At 39.6% G+C, this 26551-nt stretch overlaps 1 protein-coding gene across 1 annotated transcript in view; it reads left to right on the top strand.

Annotated features, from left to right (window-relative positions):
- The window catches only part of CSMD3 (CUB and Sushi multiple domains 3), a 778187-nt gene that overhangs the window by 469765 nt on the left and 281871 nt on the right, over positions 1–26551 (top strand). The window contains 2 exon segments of the mRNA XM_029063925.2: positions 3563–3732; positions 11822–11978. Coding sequence (XP_028919758.1) covers positions 3563–3732; positions 11822–11978 — 327 coding nt within the window.

Raw genomic sequence — 26551 nt, 5'->3', positions numbered from 1 at the left:
TTCTGCGCACAGAGCATTGTACTAAGTACTTAGGTTAGTACAATATAACTGAGTTTTCTACCCACAGCGAGCTTGCAGTTGAGGGAACAAGCACACTGTGAGTGCTCAATAAATGCCACTGATGGACTGAGAAAGGCTTTGTGTTTGGAGGTTAGAATTGACTTTTTTGATAAAATTTCCTTTGTTAAGAACTTACACTGTGTCAGGCACTGTATTTAAGGGCTGAGGTAGACACAGGAGAATCAGGTTGGACACAGTCATGCCCAATATAGGCTCACAGTCTTAATTCCCATTTTATATTTGAGGTAATTGAAGCACAGAAAAGTTAAGTGACTTGCCTGAGCAGGCGCTGGAGCCAGGAGTAGAACCTAGGCACTTCTGACTCCCAGGCTGACTACTTCTGCAGGAAATCATTATGTTATGCTGCATGAGCATGCAGCACTGTGAAATATTTGTAATACTCTGAGCATACACAGTAAATATGTTTATGGTTGTGGTGATGCTAATATGATGCTTTCATGTGGAATCCCAAACTAGTGGTAACAGTATTTATTATGTACTTCATGCACTATACATATTAAACAAATAGCTCTTCCAGTCAACTATATTTTATTTCCTATGTCCAAACAGTGATGGAAGTTGCAGGGGCAGGCTTATTCAATTGTTTTTATTTACAGACTACATTACCCCAACCCAATTTTATTTCATCTTTGGTGACAGCAGTTGAAAAATAAATAGATGACTAAGGGATTTCTTAACATCAGAAATATTAGTAATAGTTTTTATTAAGCTCCCCTTAGGTTCAATACAAGGTAGTAAGTCCTTGGGAAAAACAAAATACAGAAGTCACAATTTCTCTACACATCAGGAGCTTAAACTCTAATAGGTATTGACCAAATAATTACATAACATATTAATGAAATTGTTCAGGGTGGGTATTAAAAAGTGCATAAATTTGGGATATGGCTTGAGGGTTTGTATGTCATGAGGTGACACTGAGCACTAATTGGAAAAAACTTGTTGGAGGTGGAAATTTAGAAGGACACAAAGTGTCCTTCTAGAAGGTCACAAGGAACATTGTGGCCTGTCAGATTTGGGGAGGGGAAGAAGTTCTAGGGTGGGGGAAATAGTATGGGTAAAGGAATAGAAGTGGGAGAGGTGAGAGCAAGGTAGACTTAGAAGCATGACTTGAAAAGAGAGAAAAGAATGATTTGGGGACTAACAGGTGAACAGAGCAGATATGTAAGATGAAGCAAGTTGATAGAAAGCCTTAAAAATGAACATATGATTATTCCGTGATGCAGAAGAAAAGGAAAAGGCAGTGGGAAGGGTTTGGAATACAGGAGAGGTGTGTTGACCAGAGCACGAGCCGGAGAGTAAGAGAACCTGAGTTTTGATCCTGACTCTTCCAATTCCTTTTCTCCCCCTAATTATAGCTACTTAAGGGGAGAGAAAGGGTCAGATGTAGGAGATATTTAGGGAGGACTGGAAAGGTTTGGAAATGTACTAAATGTGAGAGTGGAAAGTTAAAATGGAGTTCAGGATAGCCTCAGGTTGTGGGATTCTTAGAAAAGGAGAATGATGAAGTTATCAACATGAATGGCAAAGTTAGAGTAATGAGTATGTCTAGGGAAGAAGATAAGGAATTACATTTTAGGCATATTGAGTTTGAGCTTGCCAAAGGAAATTTGGGTGGAGATGTCCTGGAGGCATGATGTGAGATTGTAAGCTAGATGATTAAGGGCTAAGGAAGTAGGCTTGGGAGCAGTTAACATGGCAGTGTGAACAATGGCAAGGGATGGTCCCTGCTTAGAAAGTTGAGGAATGAATATTCAGAATATATGTATTCTAGAATATTGGGAAAATACCACACTTCCCTATCTCCTGCTTATTTTCCCTCCCAGTCTCATTTCTCTGCCTAAGGCCAGTTGTACTCCCTTGTGAGTCTGAGGCTACAAGATTTTGTTGGTGCCCCTGTAGAAATGTCTTCTTTAAAAGCAGGACCCTCACAATTCCAGCATTGAAACTGTTAAACCTTTGAAATCACATTAAGCTGTTCTGTGGTTATTTTTTAGTCCAAAGGTGTACAGATGCAGTATTCAAAATAGCCCACTAAATATGAATGAACTGTTGTTATATCTCAACCATAGTTTCATTCATTCATTCAATGGTATTTATTTGAGCACCTACTATGTGCAGAGCACTGTACTAAGCACTTGGAATGTACAATTGAGCAACAGATAGAGAAAACCCCTTCCCAACAATGGGCTCACAGTCTAAACGAGAGAGACAGACTACAAAACAAAGCAAGTAGTCAGGTGTCCATACCATCAAGATAAATAGAATCATAGATATATACATATCATTAATAAAATAGAGTAATGAATAATATATACAAATATGCACAAGTGCTGTGGGGAGGGGAAGGGGGAAGAGCAGAGGGAGGGAGTAGAGGGAAGGAAAAGGGGAGGAGGAGCAGAGGGAAAGAGAGGGCTCAGTATGGGAAGGCCTCCTGGAGGAGGTGAGCTCTCAGAAGGGCTTTGAAGAGGGGAAGAGAGTTTGGTGGATGTGAGGAGGGAGGGCATTCCAGGTTAGTGATAGGACCTGGGCAAGGGCACACACACACATACGCACTCTCTTTGTCGCATGCACACACCCACACATACATATCCATATATGTATATTATATGTATATAATTTTGACATTATTTTTGCAGGATTTCCACTAAACCCAAGATTCTGGGTTACACCTTCTAAATCCCCAGAATCAATCCAACCCAGCTTGACCCCCTTTCTTAGATACCAAAAGACAAATGATTTGTTTTATTATGTCCTTGTTTCCACTGAAATAATTTGTTCTGTTGATGAATGCTGTACATATTGGTCCAGATTGCATTTTAGGTATATAATCTTCCATAAACTTTCAATTTATACTATCTGCACACATTTTGTGCTTTAAACCTATTTTTCCAGTTTCAAAATTATAGGCCTGTTAATTTTTCTGTCACCTTGTTTAAAATCTGCTGGAATTTCATGTGAATCAGTATATCTTGCATTCTATAATGATTCTAGACCATAGTAGAAAAAGAAACTGTTCCTAACTTGAAAATATGATAAAATGGCTCAATATTTAAGATTGCCAAATCATTTTTGAAGATGACATATTTTCTAGGGAGAAGGGAAGATGATTTAAAATGATAAAGCATAAAAGTGAACTTGCCAGATGGAAATATTCTAGAGTATTATCATTATATGTGTTCATTATGAATATTATAGAATAATAAGTGGTGTAAATAGAATGCAAACACTAATGAATATTACACATATCATAACATTTTTCACATTCCAGGAATCCTCAATCTGTAAAACTGAAATTATTTTGTGGTGTGGATTTGGTCATATATCCCCTACATGTTCAACTTTCCCTTAAGCTTAGATGTATAGATAGCATGATAATTTAATGGTATATTTTAAAAGGCATATGCACTTCCATACATTACATCAGTCAAAAATTGTACTGTTCGCAATTAAGCTAGACTTTAATATTTTGTTTTTTCTGCAGCTGAATGTGGCACATCTGCAACCAATAATGAAGGAATTTTGCTGTCTCCCAATTATCCAATGAACTATGAAAACAACCATGAATGCATTTATAGCATTCAGGTACAAGCGGGAAAGGGGATCAATATATCAGCCAGAACATTTCACTTAGCACAAGGAGATGTTCTTAAGGTAGGTATATTTTTTGGAAAAACAAACTTGTTTTTGTGCTATTCAGTATTTTCAGATTTGCAATGTGAAAATAAGATCTATGTAGATGGGTGGGCCTACCATTCCTACGTATTTACAGATTCCAAATGATTATCAGGTGGTTTTTTTTCCCAATAGTGAAATAGTGTGTTAAAAGTAATTATATTTCTAACCAAAACTAGTGAAGCGGATAACATGATTATTTCCAAAATTGTCATTAATTTTAAATGAATGTGCCTCTTCTGGTCAAAAATGCATACTCTGCAGTGACATAACCTGCTAGTTCAGAGGCTCTAAATTAACTCATTGTATTTAGAGATATTTTTTGTAGATCACAAAATTTTAACACTTCTCTTTCAGTGTCACATTTGAATCATTCATTTCTAATCACTTGTCTCGTAGAGTTGAAGCAATGACTTAATTTCCTCAAAATTTTTCCCTGGATGGCATAGAGAATGTGGGTTTCTTAGAAATGCTTGTGTAAACATAGCTATGCACAAGTGGTATATGTACACAAAGGTTTTAACTCTAAGCCAGTTTAATGTGTAATAAAAGCAGAATAATTATAATTATTGAGTTTAAATTGAGCAAATCATAATGGGAATTATGTTAGATACCAATTTCATTAAAATATATCAGACCAATACCTCAATTTGACATGAAGTAATCATGGCATTTGTTAACCATTTACTATGTGCAAGACACTGTACTAAGAATTAGAATAGAGAAGCAGCATATTGTAGTGGATAGAGCATGGGCTGGGAGTCAGAAGAACCTGGCTTCTGATCTCAGCTCCACTACTTGTCTGCTGTGTGACCTTGGGCAAGTTGCTTTACTTTTCAGTGCCTCATTTACCTCATCTGATGGGAGCTTCGTGTGGGACAGAGACTGTTTCCAAGCTGATTAACTAGTATCTATCCCAGTGCTTAGAAGAGTGCCTGCTTCATAGTAAAAACTTAAACACTGTAAAACAAACAAATAATGTCATGAAGCTTTCCATTCCTAGCTCATAGCACTGTTCTGGTGAGTTAGGATGAAGCTAAGGAATTCCACCCACAGGACTGATTGGGCCTCAATCCCAGGACCTTCATAAGAGCTTCAGAAACTAGTCAGGAGCCTTGATTCTTTTGGAAAAAAAAAATGTGGTTGCATATTATGCTGACTGAGCTTCTTGAGTCCATGACCATTCATACACACCCAGAGTAAGAGAGATGCAGTCGTAGAAGTGGAGAAAACACCAGGATCTCTGTTTTTCAACTATTCCCCAACCCTACCTTGTTTGCTGATGCTGTCTGAGAGAAGAATCCTTAGTCTCAGAGAGCCTCATAGTCTTCCCAAATTTCAATGTCTTGGCACCAATCCTAGTACCCATTAGCATTAAAGGTAAGTGGTATTGGCCCTTGCTTCAAAATTGTGTGCACCGTTGGCAATAGTGAATTGTTGTTTGCATATATTTAAGATCCTCCTGATTAACCACCACAAAGTCAATATTTTGATCATCTTGATGAAGGCGTTAGAAGCAGTGGAGTTGGTTGCGGTGAGCTTAATTCTCCAGACTAAAGGTCCTGTGAATGCAATAACATCCCTTCTGGAGCCTCAAGGGATACCTCCCTGATCCCCTATTAGGTATATTCTTCTGTGGAGATTAGTTGAACAATGGCAGGCCTCCATATTTTCTTTCATAAATCACTGTTTGAGTAATACTGAGGGATGTCTGTTGTTATATTGTACTCTCCCAAATGCTTAGTATACTGCTCTGCATGAATAAGCGCTCAATAAATGTGATTGAATGTCAGTGGGAATCAGCATCTTAGCTTTGAGATTTTCTGTCTCCTCACTAATCTAATACAATCCAGTCTGTATTCTCTGCTCTTCTAATGTCAATGTACTTTCTCTATCTCAGTCTCTTCTTTTCCACTACTAAACCCTAGCTCAAGTTCTCCCTCGGCCCTGGACCTTCGGCTCTTTTCATATAAGGCAGTCCACTACTCTCCTTACCTTCAAAACCCTCCTAAAATCATTCATTCATTCAATCATATTTATTGAGCACTTACTGTGTGCAGAGCACTGTACTAAGCACTTGGAATTTACAATTCAGCAACAGAGACAATCTCTGCCCAACAATGGGCTCACAGTCTAGAAGGGGGAGACAGACATCAAAACTGGTAAACAGACATCAATAGCGTCATTATAAATAAAGAGAATTCTAAATACATACACATCCCTAATAAAATAAATATAATAATAAATATAATAAATTTATTATTATATTTATTTTATTAGGGATGTGTATGTATTTAGAATTCTCTTTATTTATAATATATATATATATATATATATATATATATATATATATATATATATATATATATATATATACAAGTGATGTGGGGCAGGGAGAGGGTAGAACAGAGGGAGCAAGTCGGGCAATGGGGACACAGGAGGAGCAGAGGAAAAGGGTGTCTTAGTCTGGGAAGGCCTCCTGGAGGAGGTGAGCATTCAGTAGAAAGATAATCCGGGCAGCAGAGTGAAGTATAGACTGAAGTGGGGAGAGACAGGAAGTTGGGAGTTCAGAAAGGATGCTGATGCAGTAATCCAGTCGAGATATGATGAGAGATTTGTACCAACTAGATAGAGTTTGGATGGAGAGGAAAGGGCAGATCTTGGTGATGTTGTGAAGGTGAGACTGTCAAGTTTTGGTGATGGATTGGAAATGTGGGTTGAATGAGAGAGCAGAGTCAAGGATGACACCAAGTTTGCGGGCTTGTGAGGTGAGAAGGATGGTCATGTCGTCCACAGTGACAGGGAAGTCAGGGAGAGGACCGGGTTTGGGAGGGAAGATAAAGAGCTCAATTTTGGATACGTTTAGTTTTAGGTGGTGGGCAGACATCCAAGTGGAGATGTCCTGGAAGCAGGAGGAGATACGAGCCTGGAGGGAGGGGGAGAGAATCAGGGAGGAGATGTAGATTTGGGTGCCATCTGCTTAGAGATGATAGTTGAAGCCGTGGAAGCAAATGAGTTCATCAAGGGAGTGAGTAAAAATGGAGAACAGAAGGGGACCAAGAACTGACCTTTGAGGAATCCCTACAGTTAGGGGATGGGAGGGAGAGGAGGAACCCACGAAGGAGACTGAGAATGAAAGCCCAGAGAGATAAGAGGAGAACCAGGAGAGAACTGAGTCAGTGAAGCCAAATCAGATCTCCTCTGAGGCCCTCCTAAACGAAGTCTCTACCAGCTCTGCCTTCTACCCCTATGAATTTGGCTGTATAACTCTTAATACACTGATATTCACCCCAACCCTACAACCTGTGTAAATATTTTTATATTCAACTCTTTCCCTTATCTTAAATCAATTGTAATGTCTGACTCCTGTCTGATAAAAGCTTTTAGGCTAATTATTACGGCTTACTATGTAACAGGCAGTGTACTAAGCCCTGGGGTAGATATACAAGATGATGAGATTGAACACAATGCCTCTCCCACATTAAACTGATAGTGTAAATCTGAAGGAGTATTTAATCCACTTTTTAAAGATAGGGATTTAAGAGAAGAGAATAAGGTTACACAGCAGACTGGGGGAAGGGATTGCCTCACACACTCTTTAGAATTGTACTGTAGGAAGCATTAGTACAATGCTATGATCATGGTAAATGTTCAGTAAATGCTTCTGATTGATAAGCTGCCGTTCTGAAAGATCTTCTTGAAGGGGTTGTCTACAGTGGGAATGTTTACTCCATTTTTGAAAATGAGGTTTAGTTAAAATTTGGAACAGTGGATAATAAATATAATTTTGACTGTCTAAACTATATCAGTGTGGCCTCAAAGAAACAGCCCAGGAGTCAAAGGACCTGGGTTCTATTTCTGTCTCTTCCACTGGCCTGTTACGTGATTTATGTAACATAACTTTGCCCCTCCTACTTAGACTGTAATCCCAAGGAAAGAGCCTTGTCTGATCTAATCAGCATATAACTACCCCAGCTCTTGGCAAGTAATATGTGGTAGACAAATCCAACATTTATTTTTTTTTTTTACAGCAATTCTGATTTTTTTTCAGTAAAATTCTTACATGAATAGCAGATAAAGTATCTGACTCAGACTAGAAATATTTTCATAGTATAGACATCCACAAATATTTGTAAATAACCTCCTTATTAATAGTGAAATTAGATGTCATACAGTTAGACTCACAAGGTTAATCGGTCGCTTTGGATTTGCATTTGATCTTTAAGCAAGTTTTTCCTCACAGATCTTTTATATGGAAAGATGTGTTTAGAATAATCAATCAGTCGATCAATGGTATTTACTGAACATTTACTATGTACAGAGCACAATACTAACTGCTTGGGAGAGTACAATACAACAAAGTTGGTAGACATGTCCCCTGTCCATGAACTTAGAGTCCAGAATTACCGCAGAAAGCTACCCTGGAAGAACATATTTAGGGGAGGAGATGCATGGACAATCTTACCTTTTAGCATTTAATTGTGAATTTCTTGTTAACTTAATGTCTTGTTAGTTGGATCTTTAAAAAAATGCTTGTAAAGCTCTGTGACAATACAGTTGAGGCTTCCTGAACACGAACAGTGGTCAGGAATGGATCTCTTACCCCTTTGATGTGTCATGGACTCATCCCCCAATAAACACAGAGGCAACACTTTATCATGTTCAGTAGTTGTTGTTTACTGCAACCTCTGCAATCAATCTATCAATCAATAGTAGTTCTTTAATGTTTACTCTGTTCAGAGTAGTAATAATAAGAATTGTGGTATTTAAGAGCCTACTCTATTCTAAGCACTGGAGTAGATACAAGGTAATCAGGTTGGCCACAGTTCCTGTCCCACATGGGCTTCACAATCTTAATCCCCATTTTACAGATGAGGTAATTGAGGCTCAGAGAAGTTAAATGACTTGCCTAAGGTCACACAACAGACATATGTCATAGTCAGATTAGAACACATATCCTCTGACTCCCAGGCCCATGCCCTTTCCACTAGGCCACGCTGCTTCTCATACTAAGCTCTAGCGAGAATAAAATACACTTGAGTTGGTAGACACTATCCCTGCCTTCAAGGAGCTTACAGTCTAATGTAGGAGTCATGCATTAAAATGAAATAAATAAATATAAAGTAGAATAAATTAAAATAAATAGTGTAGGAGGAATTTCATAGAGGAAGAGACAGAGTAAAACAATGTGCTAAATGCTGGGGAGTGGGATGGGTAGCAAAGTGCTTGAAGAGATACAGACCCACATCCAAAGGAGATACAGAGGAGAGTGTAAATAGGGTGGAAAAATGAGAATGGTGGTCTGTTGGATATGAAAGGGGAAGAAGTTCAAAGCAGGAGGGAGGATTTGAGCAAGAGGTCAAAATCAAAGCACAAATAATAAGGTTGATGAAGTGTGAGGCCTGCCTTCTAGTGAGGATAAGGTAGAAGGGAGGGAGCTGATTGAGAGCCTAAAAGCCAGAGGAAAGAAGTTTCTGTTTGATGCAGAAATGAATGGGCAACCACTTGAAGTTTTTAAGGGTTGGGGGATATGAGTAGAACAGTTTTTTTAGAAATATGATTTAGAAAGAAGAGTGAAGTATAGACTGGAGTAGAAAAAGGAGGCAGGGAGTTAAGTGAGAAGGTTGATACAGTAGTCAAATTGGGATATGAGTAGTGTTAGGACTAGCATTCTGGTAATTTGGATAGAGAAAAAGGATGTATTTTGGGGATGGTGTGAAGGAAGCAAATGACAAGTACTTAGATGAGTACCATGAATTCTTCAGTTGATTTCCAGTTTTCTTGTGGAAGACTGTGAGCCCATTGTTGGGCAGGGATTGTCTCTATTGGTGGCTGAATTGTACTTTCCAAGCGCTTAGTACAGTGCTTTGCACATAGTAAGCATTTAATAAGTATGATTGAATGAATACGAATGAATAAATTCATCATTTATTTTACAGTGTGCTTAAAAATTGCACTCTTTCTTCTTGCTTTCAGTCTCCTGAATTGTTTCAGTATCTTACCCTGGATCATTTGATCAATTTTATTTTTTGAGGACTTACCTTATTAAGCTTTTGGGAAAGTACAATACAACAGAGTGTGTAGACAAATTTTCTGATCATAACAAGCTTAGAATCTCTTCATGTGTCCCACTCAGTTTAGCAGTATAAAATGAACATAGTTTTTAGTGATAGGATATTGACTACATTCCATAACCTCATTGTGCATGATTTTTATATTGAGCATGGCCTGTAAATGAGGCTGATGGACCTGCTCAGAGAGCTGGATGTTCACCTCTGTATGACTTAGGTCTCACAACTATAGAAAAAGTGAGACAATATTACAGTTTCTTTAAACTTTTAATCTTCTATGGAACCCGATGTCTTGCTGCTGTGTTTCTGTTAGTCTCCCACAGGATGGACTGGTCTTTTTGATTTGTTTTCTACTTCCTTGAGATCTGCATTCCAATCCCTTCTCTGCCACTTGCTTGCTGCGTGGCCTTGGACAAATAACTTGATTTCTCTATGCCTCGGTTTCCTCACTGGAAAATGGGGATTAAACTGGGAGAGGGAAAGTATTGCCCATATAATTTTTTATCTTAAAAAATCTTCAGAGCATATCTCTTATCACCTCAAAACCTTCTAGTTGTTGCCCATTCACCTGTGCACCAAATAGAAACTCCTCGCTCTTGGCTTTAAATCATTCAGTCAGCTCTCCCCTACTTATTTTACCTCACTGATCTCTACTACAACCCAGCCTACACACTTTGCTCCTTCATTGTCAAGTTTACTCTATATTGATATGCCCTATACCACCACTGACTCCATGATCTTTGTATGGCCTGGAACTACCTCCCTCTTCATATCTGAAAGACCACCACTCATTCCACCTTCAATTCCATCCTTTAAAATCAGAACTTCTCCAAGAAGCCTTCCCAAGATCAGTCCTAATTCCCCTACTTGCTTTCCCTTCTGCACCACCTCTGTACTTGGATCTGTTAAAAAAAAAGTTATTGGTTAAGCGCTTACTATTTACCAAGTACTGTTCTAAGCTCTGGGATAGATACAAGGTAATCAGATTGTCCCATTTGAGTGCTCAGCAAATAGCACAATTATTGATATTAGTATCATATTGTTGAGTCATAGGTTAGCGTGCTGCTATGTATAATGCCCATCTGATTCAGTGAAGCGGTTTACAAACCTTATGTATACTGTACAGCCCACTGTTACTTTTCAAAAATGACCATTTCTTGGAATTTAGCTGATGCATGAATTCTGTTGAATTGGAAGAGTTCCCCCCAGAGGTGTGGATGCACTTCTAACACCTGCATGATGGTCCCTTATTGTGTCCTCCAGGATGGCTCTATAGATTAAGTTGAACAGAACTGGTTCCACCATGCTTCCCCATTTTATTCCATTGCCAATGGGGAATGAATTAGACAGGACATCCTCAGGTCTGACCCAGCCCACTGTGCCATCATGAAATAGTCTCAGAATCTGGATTAACTTTTCAGGGCAATCACCTTTGCTTAGTCATTTCCAGTGCTGATACTGGTGGCATCCCTTAATTGTTTTAGTGTTATGTCTTTGTTCTTCCTTCTGATATTTTGTTTGTTGTTCCAACCACTGGAAAGTCATAATGCTTAGACATTTTCAGATCATTTAAGACCATTTAAAACAGAAATGAAAAGAAATGTGTTATTACAAAACCCCAAGCTAAACAGTATCTTAGTAACCTGGAAGGTTTCATGTGCCATTGTAAAACCCCCACTTAATTCTCAGCAAGAAGTGCAGTGCTATACCAAATGTTGACAATGAATTCAAATTAAGGTTGCTAATTTAAAAATCATCTTCAGGATATAGCAACATGACTTCTATGCTCCACCATTCATATAAGAGCCAATTATCCTTTAAGTAGATTGTAAAAATAAACTTGATTTATAGAACTACATAAAACTGGCCAAATCATGAAAGAAACTGTATTTTTAAAGACATTTCAAGAGCTCTTGTTATCTTATTGAGTGTTTCAACTTTTTTGGCATGTGCTATTAGCCATTTTTAGTTTTTTTCCTTGTATTTTTTTTTTACAGATATACGATGGAAAAGATAAAACAACTCACCTCCTGGGTGCTTTCATTGGGGCATCAATGAGAGGACTGACCCTCAGCAGTACCTCAAATCAACTTTGGTTAGAATTTAATTCTGATTCTGAAGGGACCGATGAAGGTTTTCAACTTGTTTACACCAGTAAGTGCTACAGTTTATGAAAGCAAAATGATGGAACTTTGGAGGCGATAACCTAATGGTTACTCTTAGGAAAGACACTAAAGCTGAAGGTAAAATAGTGATCAAGTGAATTTGATCACCACCATAAAAAACAACTGAAAAACTGTGTTTTGGAAATGCATTTGAAAATGAGTACAGAGGAGTTTAAACCTGGTAATTACTTGTGATATCATTGAGTCTCTCCATCTCTGTCTGTAACCAAACCTTCAGTAGTAGTAATAATGATAATAATATTAGTATTTGTTAAGTGCTTACTATGTGCTGAGCACTCTTCTAAGCACTGGGGCAGATACAAGGTAATTAGGTTGTCCCAAGTGAGGCTCACAGTCTTATTCCCCATTTTACAGATGAGGTAACTGAGGCACTGAGAAGTTAAGTGACTTGCCCAAACTCACACAGCTGACAGGTGGTGGAGCCAGGATTAGAACCTATGACCTCTGACTCCTAAGCCCTTGCTCTTTCCACTGAGCAACGCTGCTTCTAGTATTCATTAAGTAGTTACTCTGCACTAAGCACTTGATAGACTACGGTAATGTTTGTGAATACAATTGTGTACATCATAGAGTTTACAGTTTAGAAAGAGAGAGACACATATGCTGAAATAAATTACAGATATGTAACAGAGATATGTACAAAAGTATGATGGGGACAGTGAGTGGCATGGATACTTAAGTACTTTTGGGGTTAAACAGTAGAGAGAGAATTAGGGTGGGGAAAAGTGATTCAAGGAAAGAAGGAAGGCTTCTAGGAGGAAATTTGATTTTAGTAAGACTTTAATGATGTGGATGGCTGGATAGGAAGCAGGATGAAATTCCGGGCAGGAGACGGGCATGAGCTTTGGTTTGACCAGCAAGTTTGGTCCAATATGTTAGATACCCAGAGATCAATGACTAAGTTTGTTGATTCAAATGAAATAACTTTAAAATGTGTGCTTTTTTTGATTTGTTTGCCGTTGTCTCATATCTCAGTGTCAAGTATTCTTCCATTTGTATAGGTGGTGATTCAGAGATTGCTGAGATAACATGTTGAATTGAACTCCTTAAAATCACCTTTTTGTTTCAGACCCAATCATTGAAGATAATTTTTTGTTTGCTCCAATTCACTAAACAAATATTGACTATAGAGCAAAAAGGCCTGGTCTGCCAGAATCTAATCAAATTGCTTTGTAGAAAATATGCATGATTCTACATGATTCTTAAAATACTTTACTTGATATTTCATTAGTTAGCCAATTTATGTTCATATTATTTGACACTATTCTTTGCATTCAGGAATAAAATGCATTAGGGAATATTTGCAGTGACATTCATCTCTTTGAACATTTCCTAATTGGGCCTTGAGGTCACCTAACTGAAAGACACTAACCTGGGGATAGAAGAATATACAATGATAACTGTCACCAGGCTGTTGAATTAAAGTCAGAGTTTTGGTTGCTGGCCAATGGGCAGAACTAATACATTTCTTTATTAAACATAAATCTTCTCAGAATGATAAAATGAAAATTGACGTGAAAGTACCTAGGAAATATAAAAACACTGCGTGGATTCAAGGTATCACAATTATTATCATTGCTAATAGGTCACTGCTTCATAAAAGAACCTTGAATCCAAAGGATAACAAAGTATATCAACTATTAGGACAGTGTAGCCTGTGCAATAATTTCATGTTTTTATATGAGCTCTCTCTTGTTTCACCTTTTTCTCTCTCACTAGGAAACAATATTTTGACAGTGTACACAGTGTGAAGTAAATTCTGTTGGTGGCATGTAGAGTTCTTCACTTTGTTTGAGATAAACATTCATTCAGTCATACTTATTGAGCACTTACTGTATTAAGCACTTGGGAGAATCAGTAAATGGACACATTCCCTGCTCACATAGCACAGTTCTACATTATATTACTGTAGGTATTATACAACTGTTGTTATAACAGTTTCCATTTATTCAGTTGGTTACATGTTAAGGTCCAACCAAGGCTCCTGAAAAAAAATTCTAGCCCTGAATTTTCCACAAGTATTGTTTGTTTCACTGGATACCTGAATGTTGTAACCTAGGGAGGTGCTTTTTACAGTGAAGCTTTATGCTGTTCCCAGAATCTTCACATAGCTTCATACCTCCTCCTCCTCCAGGCCTAGCAAGGCTGCCTTTGGCTGCAGGGCAGACTGTCTATCCCAGGGATGGCCAAACTACTAGGGCTCAAAAGGGCACACTTGGCTCTTCTCCACTCATTGTCTTGTGGGAACATCCATCTCCCACAGTCTGTCTTGACTTTCTTGCCTATTACCCCCACTCACCTTCCCAGCTAGAAAAGCTTGCTCTCCACTGCTCACTGCCCCACTCCCACCCACTTGAATGCCTATTCTCTGCCATTCACCATGCATTTCCCCTCTCCCACCCACCCAGAATGTCAGCTCACTGATCTCGTTAAAGGAATTGGGTGAGAGGGGATTTCCAGCTCTTGACTTTATTTTTGGCTTGTAACCCTTCATTCAATCCATTGGCTTGGTCACCTACGGTCTATACAATGTAATTTACATTCCTAATATATGAGGGTTCTGACCTCTCTAGACTGTCAGCTCCCACTAAACTGTGAGCACCGTGAGCTCATTGTGGACAGGGAATGTGTCTATGAAATCTGTTGTATTGTGCTCTCCCAAAGGCTTAGTGCAAGGCTTTGCACACTGTAAGCACTCAATAAATACAATTAAATAAATTCAATCATATTTATTCAATCGTATTCATTGAGTTCTTACTGTGTGCAGATCACTGTACTAAGCACTTGGGATAATACACTATAACAATAAACAGGCACATTCTCTGCCTACAATGAGCTATCATGAATATGATAGGCTATAGGTGGTTACCCCACAGCCAGCTGGATATGTTTAAGACTCTGAATGAGGAGTTAGTTAACCACCAAATCTTACACCACTCCCATGCTCTTCTCTGTTACTATTCTGAGCAGCTAGAGGAAGAAAGTGGTGAATGCAGGTGGAAGTAGGAAGCTAGGGAATTCCCTGCCATTTCCCATGTCCTGACCAGAACGCCAGAACTCATGTTTCTGTTTATTGTTGTACTTTACTCTCCCAAGCACTTATTGCAGTGCTCTACACTCACTAAGCGCTCAATAAATACAATTGAATGAATGAATCTGATTCCCAACTCTCTCCACACTTGGGAGTCAGAGGTCTTGGGTTCTAATCCCAGTTCTGCCACTTGTCAGCTTTGTGACTTTGGGCAAATCACTTAAATTCCCTGTGCATGTTATCTCATCTGTAAAATGAAGAATAAGACTGTGAGCCCCATCTGGGACAACCTGATAACCTTGTATCTCCCCCGGTGCTTAGAACAGTGCTTGGCACATAGTAAGCGCTTAACAAATACCATCATTTGTATAATTTTAATTACCTGGGGATTCGAGGAGACAACCTAAATCCTACACACTCTCACATTTGTGAACATGATGGACCATCCTGCTTTAAGATTGATGGGCTTAGTGAAGGTTTGGCCAAGCCTCTTGAACTGAAGGGTCACAGACCAAAAAACAAAGTATAGTAATAATGATGGTATTTGTTAAGTGCTTACTATGGGCCAAGCACTGTTCTAAACACTGGTAGATACAAGGTTATCTGGTTGTCCCATGTGGAGCTCACAGTCTTAATCCCCATTTTACAGATGAGATAACTGATGCACTGAGAAGTTAAGTGACTTGCTTGGAGTCACACAGCTGACAAACGGTGGAACTGGGATTAGAACCCACAACCTCTGACTCCCAAGCCCGGGCTCTTTCCACTAATGCATGCTGTTTCTCACACTGCTACAAATGTAATCATAATAATAATAACAATGTTGGTATTTGTTAAGTGCTTACTATGTGCAGAGCACTGTTCTAAGTGCTGGCCTAGATACAGGGTAATCAAGTTGTCCCACGGGAGGCTCACAATCTTAATCCCCATTTTACAGATGAGGTAACGGAAGCACAGAGAAGTTAAGTGACTTGCCCACAGTCACACAGCTGACAAGTGGCAGAGATGCGATTCAAACCCATGAGCTCTGACGAGCCCATGCTTGTTCCACTGAGCTTGTTCAAATATGTTTGAAAGCTGCATATCTTCCCCTCCCCACCTCCCCACCCCCAGAAAAATCCTCTGAACAAAATGTCAACCAGATATTACTGGGGAAGTGGGTAATGGTGAATGGTGGAGAACAGGCATTCCTTGGTCATGGTGAAGGAGCATAGTGATGAGGCCCTGGACATGGAGATTGGCATGTCAGCTCACCCCTCCCGGGTCAGAGGGAACACTGTTACTGCTGTTGCTGCTGCTAAAAAACTAGTGCAACATCACACTCTAGGAAAATAATCAAAAGGAGCTGCCCAGCAGGTGAAGTAGACACTTATGGCCTGTGAACCACAGCGTGAAAGTGTAAACAGTGAACAAGCTCATCAAAATAGAGGTCACACACACACTTAGGCCAAGGTTCTCTGAAGATACTCTTTACCATCATATTTAAGTTTGCCCCTTAGACTGCTTGTCAGACATGTCAATGAAGTTGATTCTGCGATTAACAGTTATCTATTATGTACAAACTGTTCTCATTAGGAAATCTTAGACTACTGATCAGCAAAAAACATCATAATAACACAGTTATGCACATAGTATATGTCTGATCATAGGAAGAGTATTTCCCAAGCTGTGTGGTTTTGCAGAGAAAGGACTAAAAACATGGTCTCTGCCCTCAAGAAGTCTATATATTCTATGGTGCTGTAGGAGATTAAATTATTTTCTTGGAAATAATGTACTTATAAAGACACATTGACTTTTCTTGGGTGCTGCCTCTATCCTTCTGGTTTTTGTAGCATAGCCATCCTTTTTTATAGTTATGGCACATTTTCTTTTCGGCTCTCAGAAGAAAATCATGTAAGAGAGCAAAAATATTGAATGTGGTGGGTGTGTAACAGAGAGAGAGAGACACACACAGATTGATTTAAGTCAAGAAAGCAAACATCCATATTATGTAATATAACAATGGAGTCTCTATTTGGAAGAGATTTACCTCACAGAATTTAATTCCAAATCAAATGGTGAATGTTTATTGTGCATGTGATTTCTCCAAGCCTGCTTTCTTGATTGCCAAGTCTAAGCATTTGAGTTACTGCACTGAAAAGACAGCCAGCTGAATCCTCCACGCAGATATGACAACCCCAATGTACTTATGAAAGAATCAACAATCATTTCACCCAATTGATCTAAATTGTTTGCTTTTGTGGCTTCTGCCCTAGTCCATGTGCATTTTCATCAATAATGCAAAGTGTTATAAATTATCTTAATTCAGAAAGAATATCTACTCTAAACTTCATCAACAGCAATTTCCAGCAACATTTTCAAAACATTCAAAATAAGGAAGGATAGGTTTTTTTTTTTTTTAATAAACCATAAAAAGAGAGCTTGATTTCCATTTTATTTTGAGTAATGACGTATGGCAAGTGCAGAAGCTGTGATATTGTGAATGGTGAGTGAGTGGCAAGAAGAAGAATTATGTCTGGTAAGGCATAACCGGGCACTGCACAAAAGTAATTTTTTAAAGGGTCACTTGAAACATAATGATGCAAGTATATATATACACATATTTTTGAAGCACATTTTATTAATTTATTCAGTCATATTTATTGAATGCTTACTTTGTGCAGAGCACTGTACTAAGCACTTAGTACAATTTGGCAACAGAGACAATCCCTACACACATACACACACACACACACACACACACACACACAAGATTAGATTTGACTGTGAGCCTGTCATTGGGCAGGGATTGTCTCTATCTGTTGCCAAATTGTACATTCCAAGTGCTTAGCACAGTGGTCTTCACATAGTAAACACTCAATAAATACTATTGAATATATAGTATTAGATAGATGATAGATAGATAGATAGATAGATAGATAGATAGATAGATAGATAGATAGATAGATAGATAGATAGATAGATAGATATAGATGTGGAAAATGTGCTTCAAATACAGAAAATGCTAATGCTGTGGAAATTACTTCCTTTACTGTTAAATGTGGCTAAATTTCTGTTGTTTATGTAGAATTTCCTTGTGACCAGATGATATCCATTATGCATAATGTTATTAGTTTCTGCTTTCCCTATCTAGTCTTTTTAACAGTGATATTTAAGTTCATGATATATGCAAAGCAAAATACTAAGCTCAGGGGCAGATAAAAAATCAACAGATCCCACTTGGGAATCACAATTTAATAGTGCGCGGTAACAGGCATTTAACTCTTTTTACAGATGAGGAAGCTGAAGCACAGAGAAGTCAAGTGACTTACCCAAGGTCACATAGCAGATAAGGGGCAGAGTTGGTATTAAAACCCAGGTTCCTGGGCTCTTTCCCTTTTATGATTATTGCCTTTTATACTCAGGAAAGACAGTGCTGATAGTAAAATTCTCTACTGATGAATGTCCAATTGGAAAAGCCAATTCACGACTCACTCTCCTGGCTGTGTTGTGTACACAAAAAGGCTATCCCTTATGATATCATATTTATTATTTAATATGATTTAATATTTCAAATACCTGGCACAGTTTTAGGTTTTGCTTTCTTTTTATTAATTCCTCACGGGGCTTTTGCACAATACCATTTCCATGTTTTGAACTGCTAACAACAGGGAGAGAAATTAGAAAATATCCTCCAGCAAGACCCTATCCAAATATTGGAGCCATTTGGTCATTCATTCATTCAGCCGTATTCATTGAGTGCTTACTGTGTGCAGAATACTGTACTAAGTGCTTGGGAAAGTTCAATACAACAATAAACAGTAACATTCCCTGCCCACAATGAGCTTATGGTTTACAGGGGGGGAACAGACATCAATACAAATAAATAAAGTTACAGATGTGTACACAAGTGCTGTGAGGCTGGGAGAGGGGAAGAGCAAAGGGTAGACCTAGAAAGGAGTGAGAGATGAAGAAAAGTGGGGCTTAGTCTGGGAAGGCTTCTTGGAGGAGATGTGCCTTCAATAAGGCTTTGAAGTCGGGGAGAGTGGTTGCCTGTCGGATTAGAGGAGGGAGGGCATTCCAGACCTGGCCTCTCCTTGACTTTTCCTTCATTGTAGGCGTCACCACCATCTTTCCTGTTTCACAAGCCCGTAACTTTAGCATTATCCTTAACTCCTCTCTCATTCAACCCACCTATTCAATCTGTCACCAAATCCTATTGGTCCCACCTTCACAACATCACTAAAATCCACCCTTTCCTCTTCATCCAAACTGCTACGACGTTAATAGAGTCACTCATCCTCTCCTGCCTTGATTACGGCATCAGACTCCTTGCTGACCTCTTTACCTTTGTCTCTGCCCACTGCAGTCCATACTTCACTCTGCTGCCTGGATCATCTTTCTACAGAAACATTCAGGTCATCACCCCCTCCTCAAAAATCTCCAGTGTTGCCTATCCACTTCTGTAGCAAACAAAAACTCCCCACTATTGTCTTTAAAGCTCTCCATCACTTTTGCCCCCTTCTACCTCACCTCTCCTTCTACAACCCAGAACACACTCTTCGCTCCTCTGATGCCAACCTCACTATGCCTCAATCTAGTATATCTCGCCACCAACCCCTGGGCCACATCCTGCCTCTGGCATGGAATGCCCTCCCTCCTCAAATCCGCAGGACAATTTCTCTCCCCCTCTTCAAAGTCTTACTGAAGGCCCATCTCCTCCAAGAGGCCTTCCCAGACTAAACCCCATTTTTCCTCATCTCCCACTCCCTTCTGCATAGCCCTGACTTGCTTCATTTGCTCTTGACCCCTCTTCACAGCCCCATAGCACTTATGTATATACCTGTAATTTTATTTATTGTGTTTATGTCTGTCTTCCCCCCTCTATAGTGTGACCTCATTATGGGCAGGGATTGTCACTGTTTATTGTGTGCTTTCCAAAGTGCTTATTGTGCTCTGCACACAATAAGTGCTCAATAATTATGATTGAGTGAATAAAAGATGTGGACTAGGGGTTGACAGCAAAACAGGAGAGAGCAAGGCACATTGAGAAGGTTAGCACTAGAGGAGTGAAGTGTGTGGATGGGTTGTAGAAGGAGAGAAGTGAGGTGCAGTAGGAGGGGTAAAGGTGATGAGTACTTTAAAGCCAAAGATGAGGCATTTTTGTTTGATATGGAGGTGGATAGGCAACCACTGGAGTTTTTTGAGGATTAGGATGACGTGTCCTGAGCATTGTTATAGAAAAATGATCTGGGCAGGAGAATGAAGTATGGACTGGAGTGGGCAGAGACAGGGGACTGGGAGATCAGTAAGGAGGCTGATGCAGTAATCAAGGCAGACTACGATAAGTGATTGTATTAACGTGGTAGCAGCAGTATGAATGGAGAGGAAAGAACAGAGTTTAGCGATGTTGTTAAGGTGGGACCGACAGGATTTGGTGATAGTTTGAATATGTGGTTTGAATGACAAAAAGGAGTCAAGGAAAATGCCAAGATTATGGGCTTGTGAGGCAGGAAGGATGGTAGTGCTGTCTACCATGATGGGAAAGTCAGGAGGAAGACAAGACTTAGCTGGGAAGATAAGCTCTGTTTTGGACATGTTAAGTTTGAGGTGATGAGAGGACATCCAAGAGATGTCTTGAAGGCAGAGGAGATGTGAGTCTGGAGAGAGGGAGAGAGATCAGGGTTAAGCACAGGAGGCCAGAGCCATGCTTGCTCAGGACCCAGGCTTCTAACTCCAGGAAAAGTGGAGGTACATGGGTGGAGGCACAATGGAGACGGTGTGACTGGAACTTCATCCTGCCCAGGACAGGAACTAAGGCAGCCCTCTTGGTGGCATTTTCTTCTGCTTGCCTTTTAATCACAGAGGGGGGAAAAAACTCATTTGCTGGAAATAGGAGGGATAGGGAGGCAGGAGGAGCAAGACAGCAATCATTCTTGACCCAGCTTTCCACTTTCTGGAAAACTGGGGATAAATGGTTGGTCTGGGAAAAAGGGTGATCCTCTGGCAGAGCAGGAAGGATTTTGATCCACCTTGCTTCCTTCCCGGCCCTGCCCCTTCTTTCCAGAAATGAGCAAATGAAGCCTTAACAAATTTGAAAAAGAGAATAAACTTTTGGTAAGGCTGCATCTAAAACTAGCAGTTTAGAAGGATCTGTTTCTGTGAAGTTGGGTTAGTTTCATGGTACCATCTCTGCTCTGCAACTTGTCTGCTGGGCAACTTTAGGTAAGTCACGTCAATTCTCTGTGCCTCATTTTCCCCTTCAGTAAAATGGTATCTAATACCTGATCTTCCTCATACTTAGATTGTGATACGTGGACTGTGTCGAACCTGATTATCGTGTATCTATTCCAAAACCTAGAACACTGCTTTACATATAGCATGAGTTTACAAAATATAATAATGATAAAAGTACTCTTTAAAATACCAGTTCTCCCTCCCTGTTTGACTCTGAGCCCCATGGGGTGTATCTTACTTGATTATCTTACTTGATTACGTAGCATATAGTAAGTACTTAACGAATAAATACCACACTATGATTATTATAATACTTGGACTTCAGTGTGCATACAGCAAGATTCTCAGGATATGGTCACTTTAGCTCATATAACATTCTGGGATTTGCAGTGCATATATTCCAGAATGCTGGGATAATGTTAACCTCACATTCCCCACTCACCCTAGGTTATTACTGGGACTCTAGTTACTAACAGAACAGTATTTTCAGCCTGAAAATATAATAATAATGTTTGCCAAACACTTACTATATGCCAGGCGTTATACTAAGCGCTGGGGTCAATACAAGCAAATTGGACTGGATGCAGTCCCTGGTCTATATGGGGCTTAAAATCTTAATCCACATTTTGCAGAAGAGGTAACTGAGACACACAGAAGTTAGTGACTTGGCCAATATCACACAGCAGGCAGGTGGTGAACCAGGATTAGAACCCAGATCCTCTGACTCCCAGGCCTAGGCTCTGCCTCGCTGAGGTATGGATAAAGTTTCAAGTAATAAAGGAGTTCAGAAGCCATCCTATTAGCAGAGATTATTTGAGTAAAGAATTGGCATTCCTAGAAATGTGGTCTCCAAGCAGTACTTACCACTGGTCTACCAGTGATTTGTGTGGCAGCATAGGGATGCTGTGTAGGGTCCTTTTGATCAGCAAGTGCAGAGTTAGAAAGGCATCCTCTCAATTCTGCATCAGTCCCAGAAGGTTGTAATTGAATGTGTCTTTATGCTTACAAAAACCTATTCTTCCAATGATATAGAGCATTGGGTTCAGTAATCCAGATTCTTCCAGTGCCTATATTCTTCTCTGGACATAATTCAGGCAGTTGTCTTTGGGAGTTGTATTAACTTCTTCAGGTTATAAGAGTATGTTACTGTCTGAGAATGATAAAAACGTAAGCTGCCATAGTACATTAAGTAAGATGATGTCTCACCCATCTCTTGTCTGTAATGACCTGGCCACGTACTTTGAGAAAATTGAAACCAGCTAGTGTGATCAGCCTAAAATCTCCCCTGCCTCTCAGCTTCCAACCCCATCCCATTGCATCTCATTAATGCCCTTGTTCCCCTTACTTCTTTCACTCCCTGCCCACTATCTTCAACTGTCCATTCTCCAATGTTTTTTTTTCCCCAGTTCTTTCAAACATGCTCAAGTCTCTCCTATCCTAAAAAAAAAACAAAAAAAAAAACCTCCCTTGACTCCACCCTCCAGCTATCACCTCATCTCCTACCACTCTTTTATCTGTGTAAAGAGTTTTCTCCACCCAGCTCCTCTCCTCCAGTCCTCTTATCTCTCCTAGACACTATCCTGGCTTCTGTTCCCTTCACTCCACAGAAACTGCCTCTGAAAAGTCAGTATCATTTGTGACTCAGTCTCCTTCTTGCCAAACCAGCAGTCTCTACTCCATCCTAATCATCCTTGATCTCTCAGGTGCTGTCGAGTGTGCTGACCATCCCCTTCTCCTAGAAACATTATCCCACCTCAGTTTCTCTGAAACTGTCTTCTAGTTCTGCTGCTGTTTCACTGGCCTCTCATTCTCAGTCTCTTTTGTGGGCTCCTCCTCTGCCTCCTACCCACTCAAGGTTCAGTTCTAGATGTACTTCTATTTTCCTCTGCACCCACTTCAGTGGAGAACTCATTCACTCCAATCACTTCAACTACCATCTCTATGTGCGTGATTCCTAAATCTACTTCTCCAGCCCTGATCTCTCTCCTTCTCTGCAGTCTCACATTTTCTCCTGCCCTCAGGACATCTCTCTACTTGTATGTCCTGCCAACAGCTCACATATAACATATCCAAAACATAACTCCATATCTTTCCACACATACCCTGTCCTTCCCAGATCTTCCCCATTACTGTAGACAGCACCACCATTCTCTCTGTCTCACAAACCTGTAACCTGGGCACTATCCCTCATCTCTCATTTCCTCATTCAACACACATATAATAATAATAATGTTGGTATTTAAGCACTTACTACTATGTGCAGAGCACTGTTCTAAGTGCTGAGGGAGATACAGGGTAATCAGGTTGTCCCACGTGGGGCTCACAGTCTTCATCCCCATTTTACAGATGAGGGAACTGGGGTACAGAGAAGTTAAGTGAATTGCCCACAGTCACACAGCTGACAAATGGCAGAGCAGGGATTCAAACCCATGACTTCTGACTCCCAAGTCCAGGCTATTTCCACTGACCCACGCTGCCAATCTGTCACCAAATTCTTTTGGTTCAACCTTCACAACATTGTGAAAATCTGATTCATCTGAGCTGCTATCAGGTTAATGCAAGCATGTATCCTATCCTGTCTTGATTACTGCATCAGCCTCCTTGCTGATCTCTCTGACTCCTTTTTCTTTCACCTCCAGTCCATACTTCATTATGCTAACTGGATCATTTTTCTACGGAATTATTCAGTCCATGATCTCCCACTTGTCAAGAACTTCCAGTGTTTTGCCTATCCACTTCTGCATCAAAGAGAAACTCCTTAGCATCAGTCACCTTGCCCCCTCCTACCTTATGCCTCCCTGTTTTCCTACTACAACTGAACCTTTACACTTCACACCTCCATTGCCAATCTATTAACTGCACCTCAGTCTTATCTATTTCACCAGCCATTTCCTGCCTCTGGCCTGGAATGTCCTCCCTCTTCATAACCTGCTGTCAGTCATCATACCCACTTCAAAGCCTTATTGAAGGCACATCTCCTCTGAGAGGCCTTCCCTGACAAAGTCTTAATTCCCTCTTTCCCCATTCCCTTCTGTGTCACCCTTACACTTAGATTTTCATGCTTTAATCACCTCTTAATAAGCCCCACAACACTTATGTACATATCCATAATTCATTTATGTACATTAATGTCTGTCTTCCCTACTATACAGACATTAATGGATTGACTTATTAGTTTAAATGTTCTGTCTTTACCCAGCTTCAAAAGGAACCTTATATTTAATTAAGGAGCCGGATAAGTTTAATATCTGATAAACATGAGGAAGAGGAACTCCAGAAGCTTCCAAGCCCCTTCCCAGCCTTTCCATGCATGCTATGTAAAGTTCCTTCCCATTACACTACCAGGAAGCTCTCAGCCCCGCTATGGCACTGCTGGAAGTAGGTATTTGGGAATGTGCTGCCAAATGCATTGAAGCCCCCAAAAGTCAGCAAGAGTCCTGAACTTAATATAACCTGAGAGAACGTGTTGCATTCATAATGAAGTTAGCATGGCCTTGTGGAAATGAGATCATTTCCTGGTTTCTAGTCCTATCTCTGGCTGCCACTTGCCTGCTGTGTGACTTGGGTGAGTTGTTTAACCTCTCTGTGCCTCAGTTTTCTAATCTAATATGTGGATAAAAGATCAGTTCCCTTTTCTCTCTTAGATTGTGAGCCCCATGTGGGACAGGGACTTTATCTAATCAATAGATCAATCAATTCTATTCATTGAGCACTTACTGTTATAGATCAAGGTAGACACGCTCACTGCTCACTCTGACTTTGCATTCTAGAGAGGGAGATGGAAATCAATATAAATGAATTACGGGTGTGTACATAAGTGCTGTGCGGCTGAAGGAGGGGTGAAACAAGGGCACAAATTCAAGTGCAAGGGCAATGTCTGATCTAGCCTGATAATAATCAGCTAGCCCAGTACTTGGCACATAATGAGCGTTTAATAAGTACCATAACTATTTTTATGAAAACAATGTTAATGATGCTAATCATAATGAAATGAAATAGCCATCAACAGGGTGTGCCTTTAAAGTGTGCATGGGATTAAGACTGCACCTTGCTGCACTATGTCTGTGACGTAGCACTGTTTTTCTTCCAGGTGGTAGCACAAACTCAAAATAAAGATGATGAGCATTGCTACCCTCTCCCCTTAATTTGTTGAGAACTAGGCTGTGCTTTATAGAGGTTTCTTTTTCCTCCAAAAAATTCGTAATACACCTTTATTTCCCAGCACATATATTTGCAAAACCAAAGATATTTGAACACAAACATAAATGATAGGCATTTGCATTTTAAGATCAATGCCTTTATTAGTTTACACTTTGTTACAACAGTAGATCTACAACAATAGATCAACCCAGTATACAGAAATGAATTGATCAAGAAGGTGCAATGATTTATTTTGTGGACAACCCTGGACTGCTTGAGCTACAGTTTTAAATTTTACCATGCCATTCCTGCAGTTTCCAGCAGAATGAAAGCAGAATAACCATTTTTATATGCATTAATGTTTCATTGAATTAAATGAAGCATTTAGTGATGGGAAAATATAATTATCCTAGAGCATTAAAAGGTATTGAATATTTAACTGATAATATTTAACAAGATAATTTACTAATAGACAAAGGCTTTTCAAAGGTGTTTTCATCCTGTTTGTCCTTTCTGTAAAAGAACATTTACGGACATAGTCTTGCCTGAAGGTAGTAAAGATATTCTTTTGCTAGAAACTTATGGAATTCATTATTTTCTTGCAACAGAATTAGTGTCTGACAATATTTTTACGGTCTCCCTCTCTGCCAGTGTAGCTTCACTAATTCAAATTATTGGCCTGGGTGTGATCCAAATATGAAATGTTATTACTGAGGCCATTTTCTGAAAAACTCGATCAGTCACAAAGACAATATTTCCAAATCAGAATATAACATATGATATGAAATCTTGAATGGTCCTTGTGCCTGGGACTCAGTTAAAACTGAAACAAAGAGAAGCAGCATGGACTAGTGGAAAGAGCCCTGGCTTAGGAGTAAGAGGACCTGGCTCTACCACTTATTTGCTAGGTGACCTTGGACAAGTAACTTTTCTTCTCTTTGCCTCAGTGACCTTATCCATAATAATGAGAATTAGTCCAGTCTGTGGAAAATAGTATGCACTTAACAAAAAATAAAATAAAAAATAGAGAATTTAGAAATATTTGTACCTAATTTATTTCTGAAAGGTTTGCTCCTGAAAAATAAAGTGAAGGTTTACATGGAAAGAGTTCCAAAAAATATTTAGCAAAGATTCTTGAGAAGGTTAGGGATATA

Source organism: Ornithorhynchus anatinus, chromosome 4 (assembly GCF_004115215.2).
Source record: "Ornithorhynchus anatinus isolate Pmale09 chromosome 4, mOrnAna1.pri.v4, whole genome shotgun sequence".
Classification (NCBI taxonomy): Eukaryota; Metazoa; Chordata; class Mammalia; order Monotremata; family Ornithorhynchidae; genus Ornithorhynchus; species Ornithorhynchus anatinus.
Note: the sequence above shows the minus strand (reverse complement) of the source record. Positions and strands in the feature narration are given on the sequence as shown.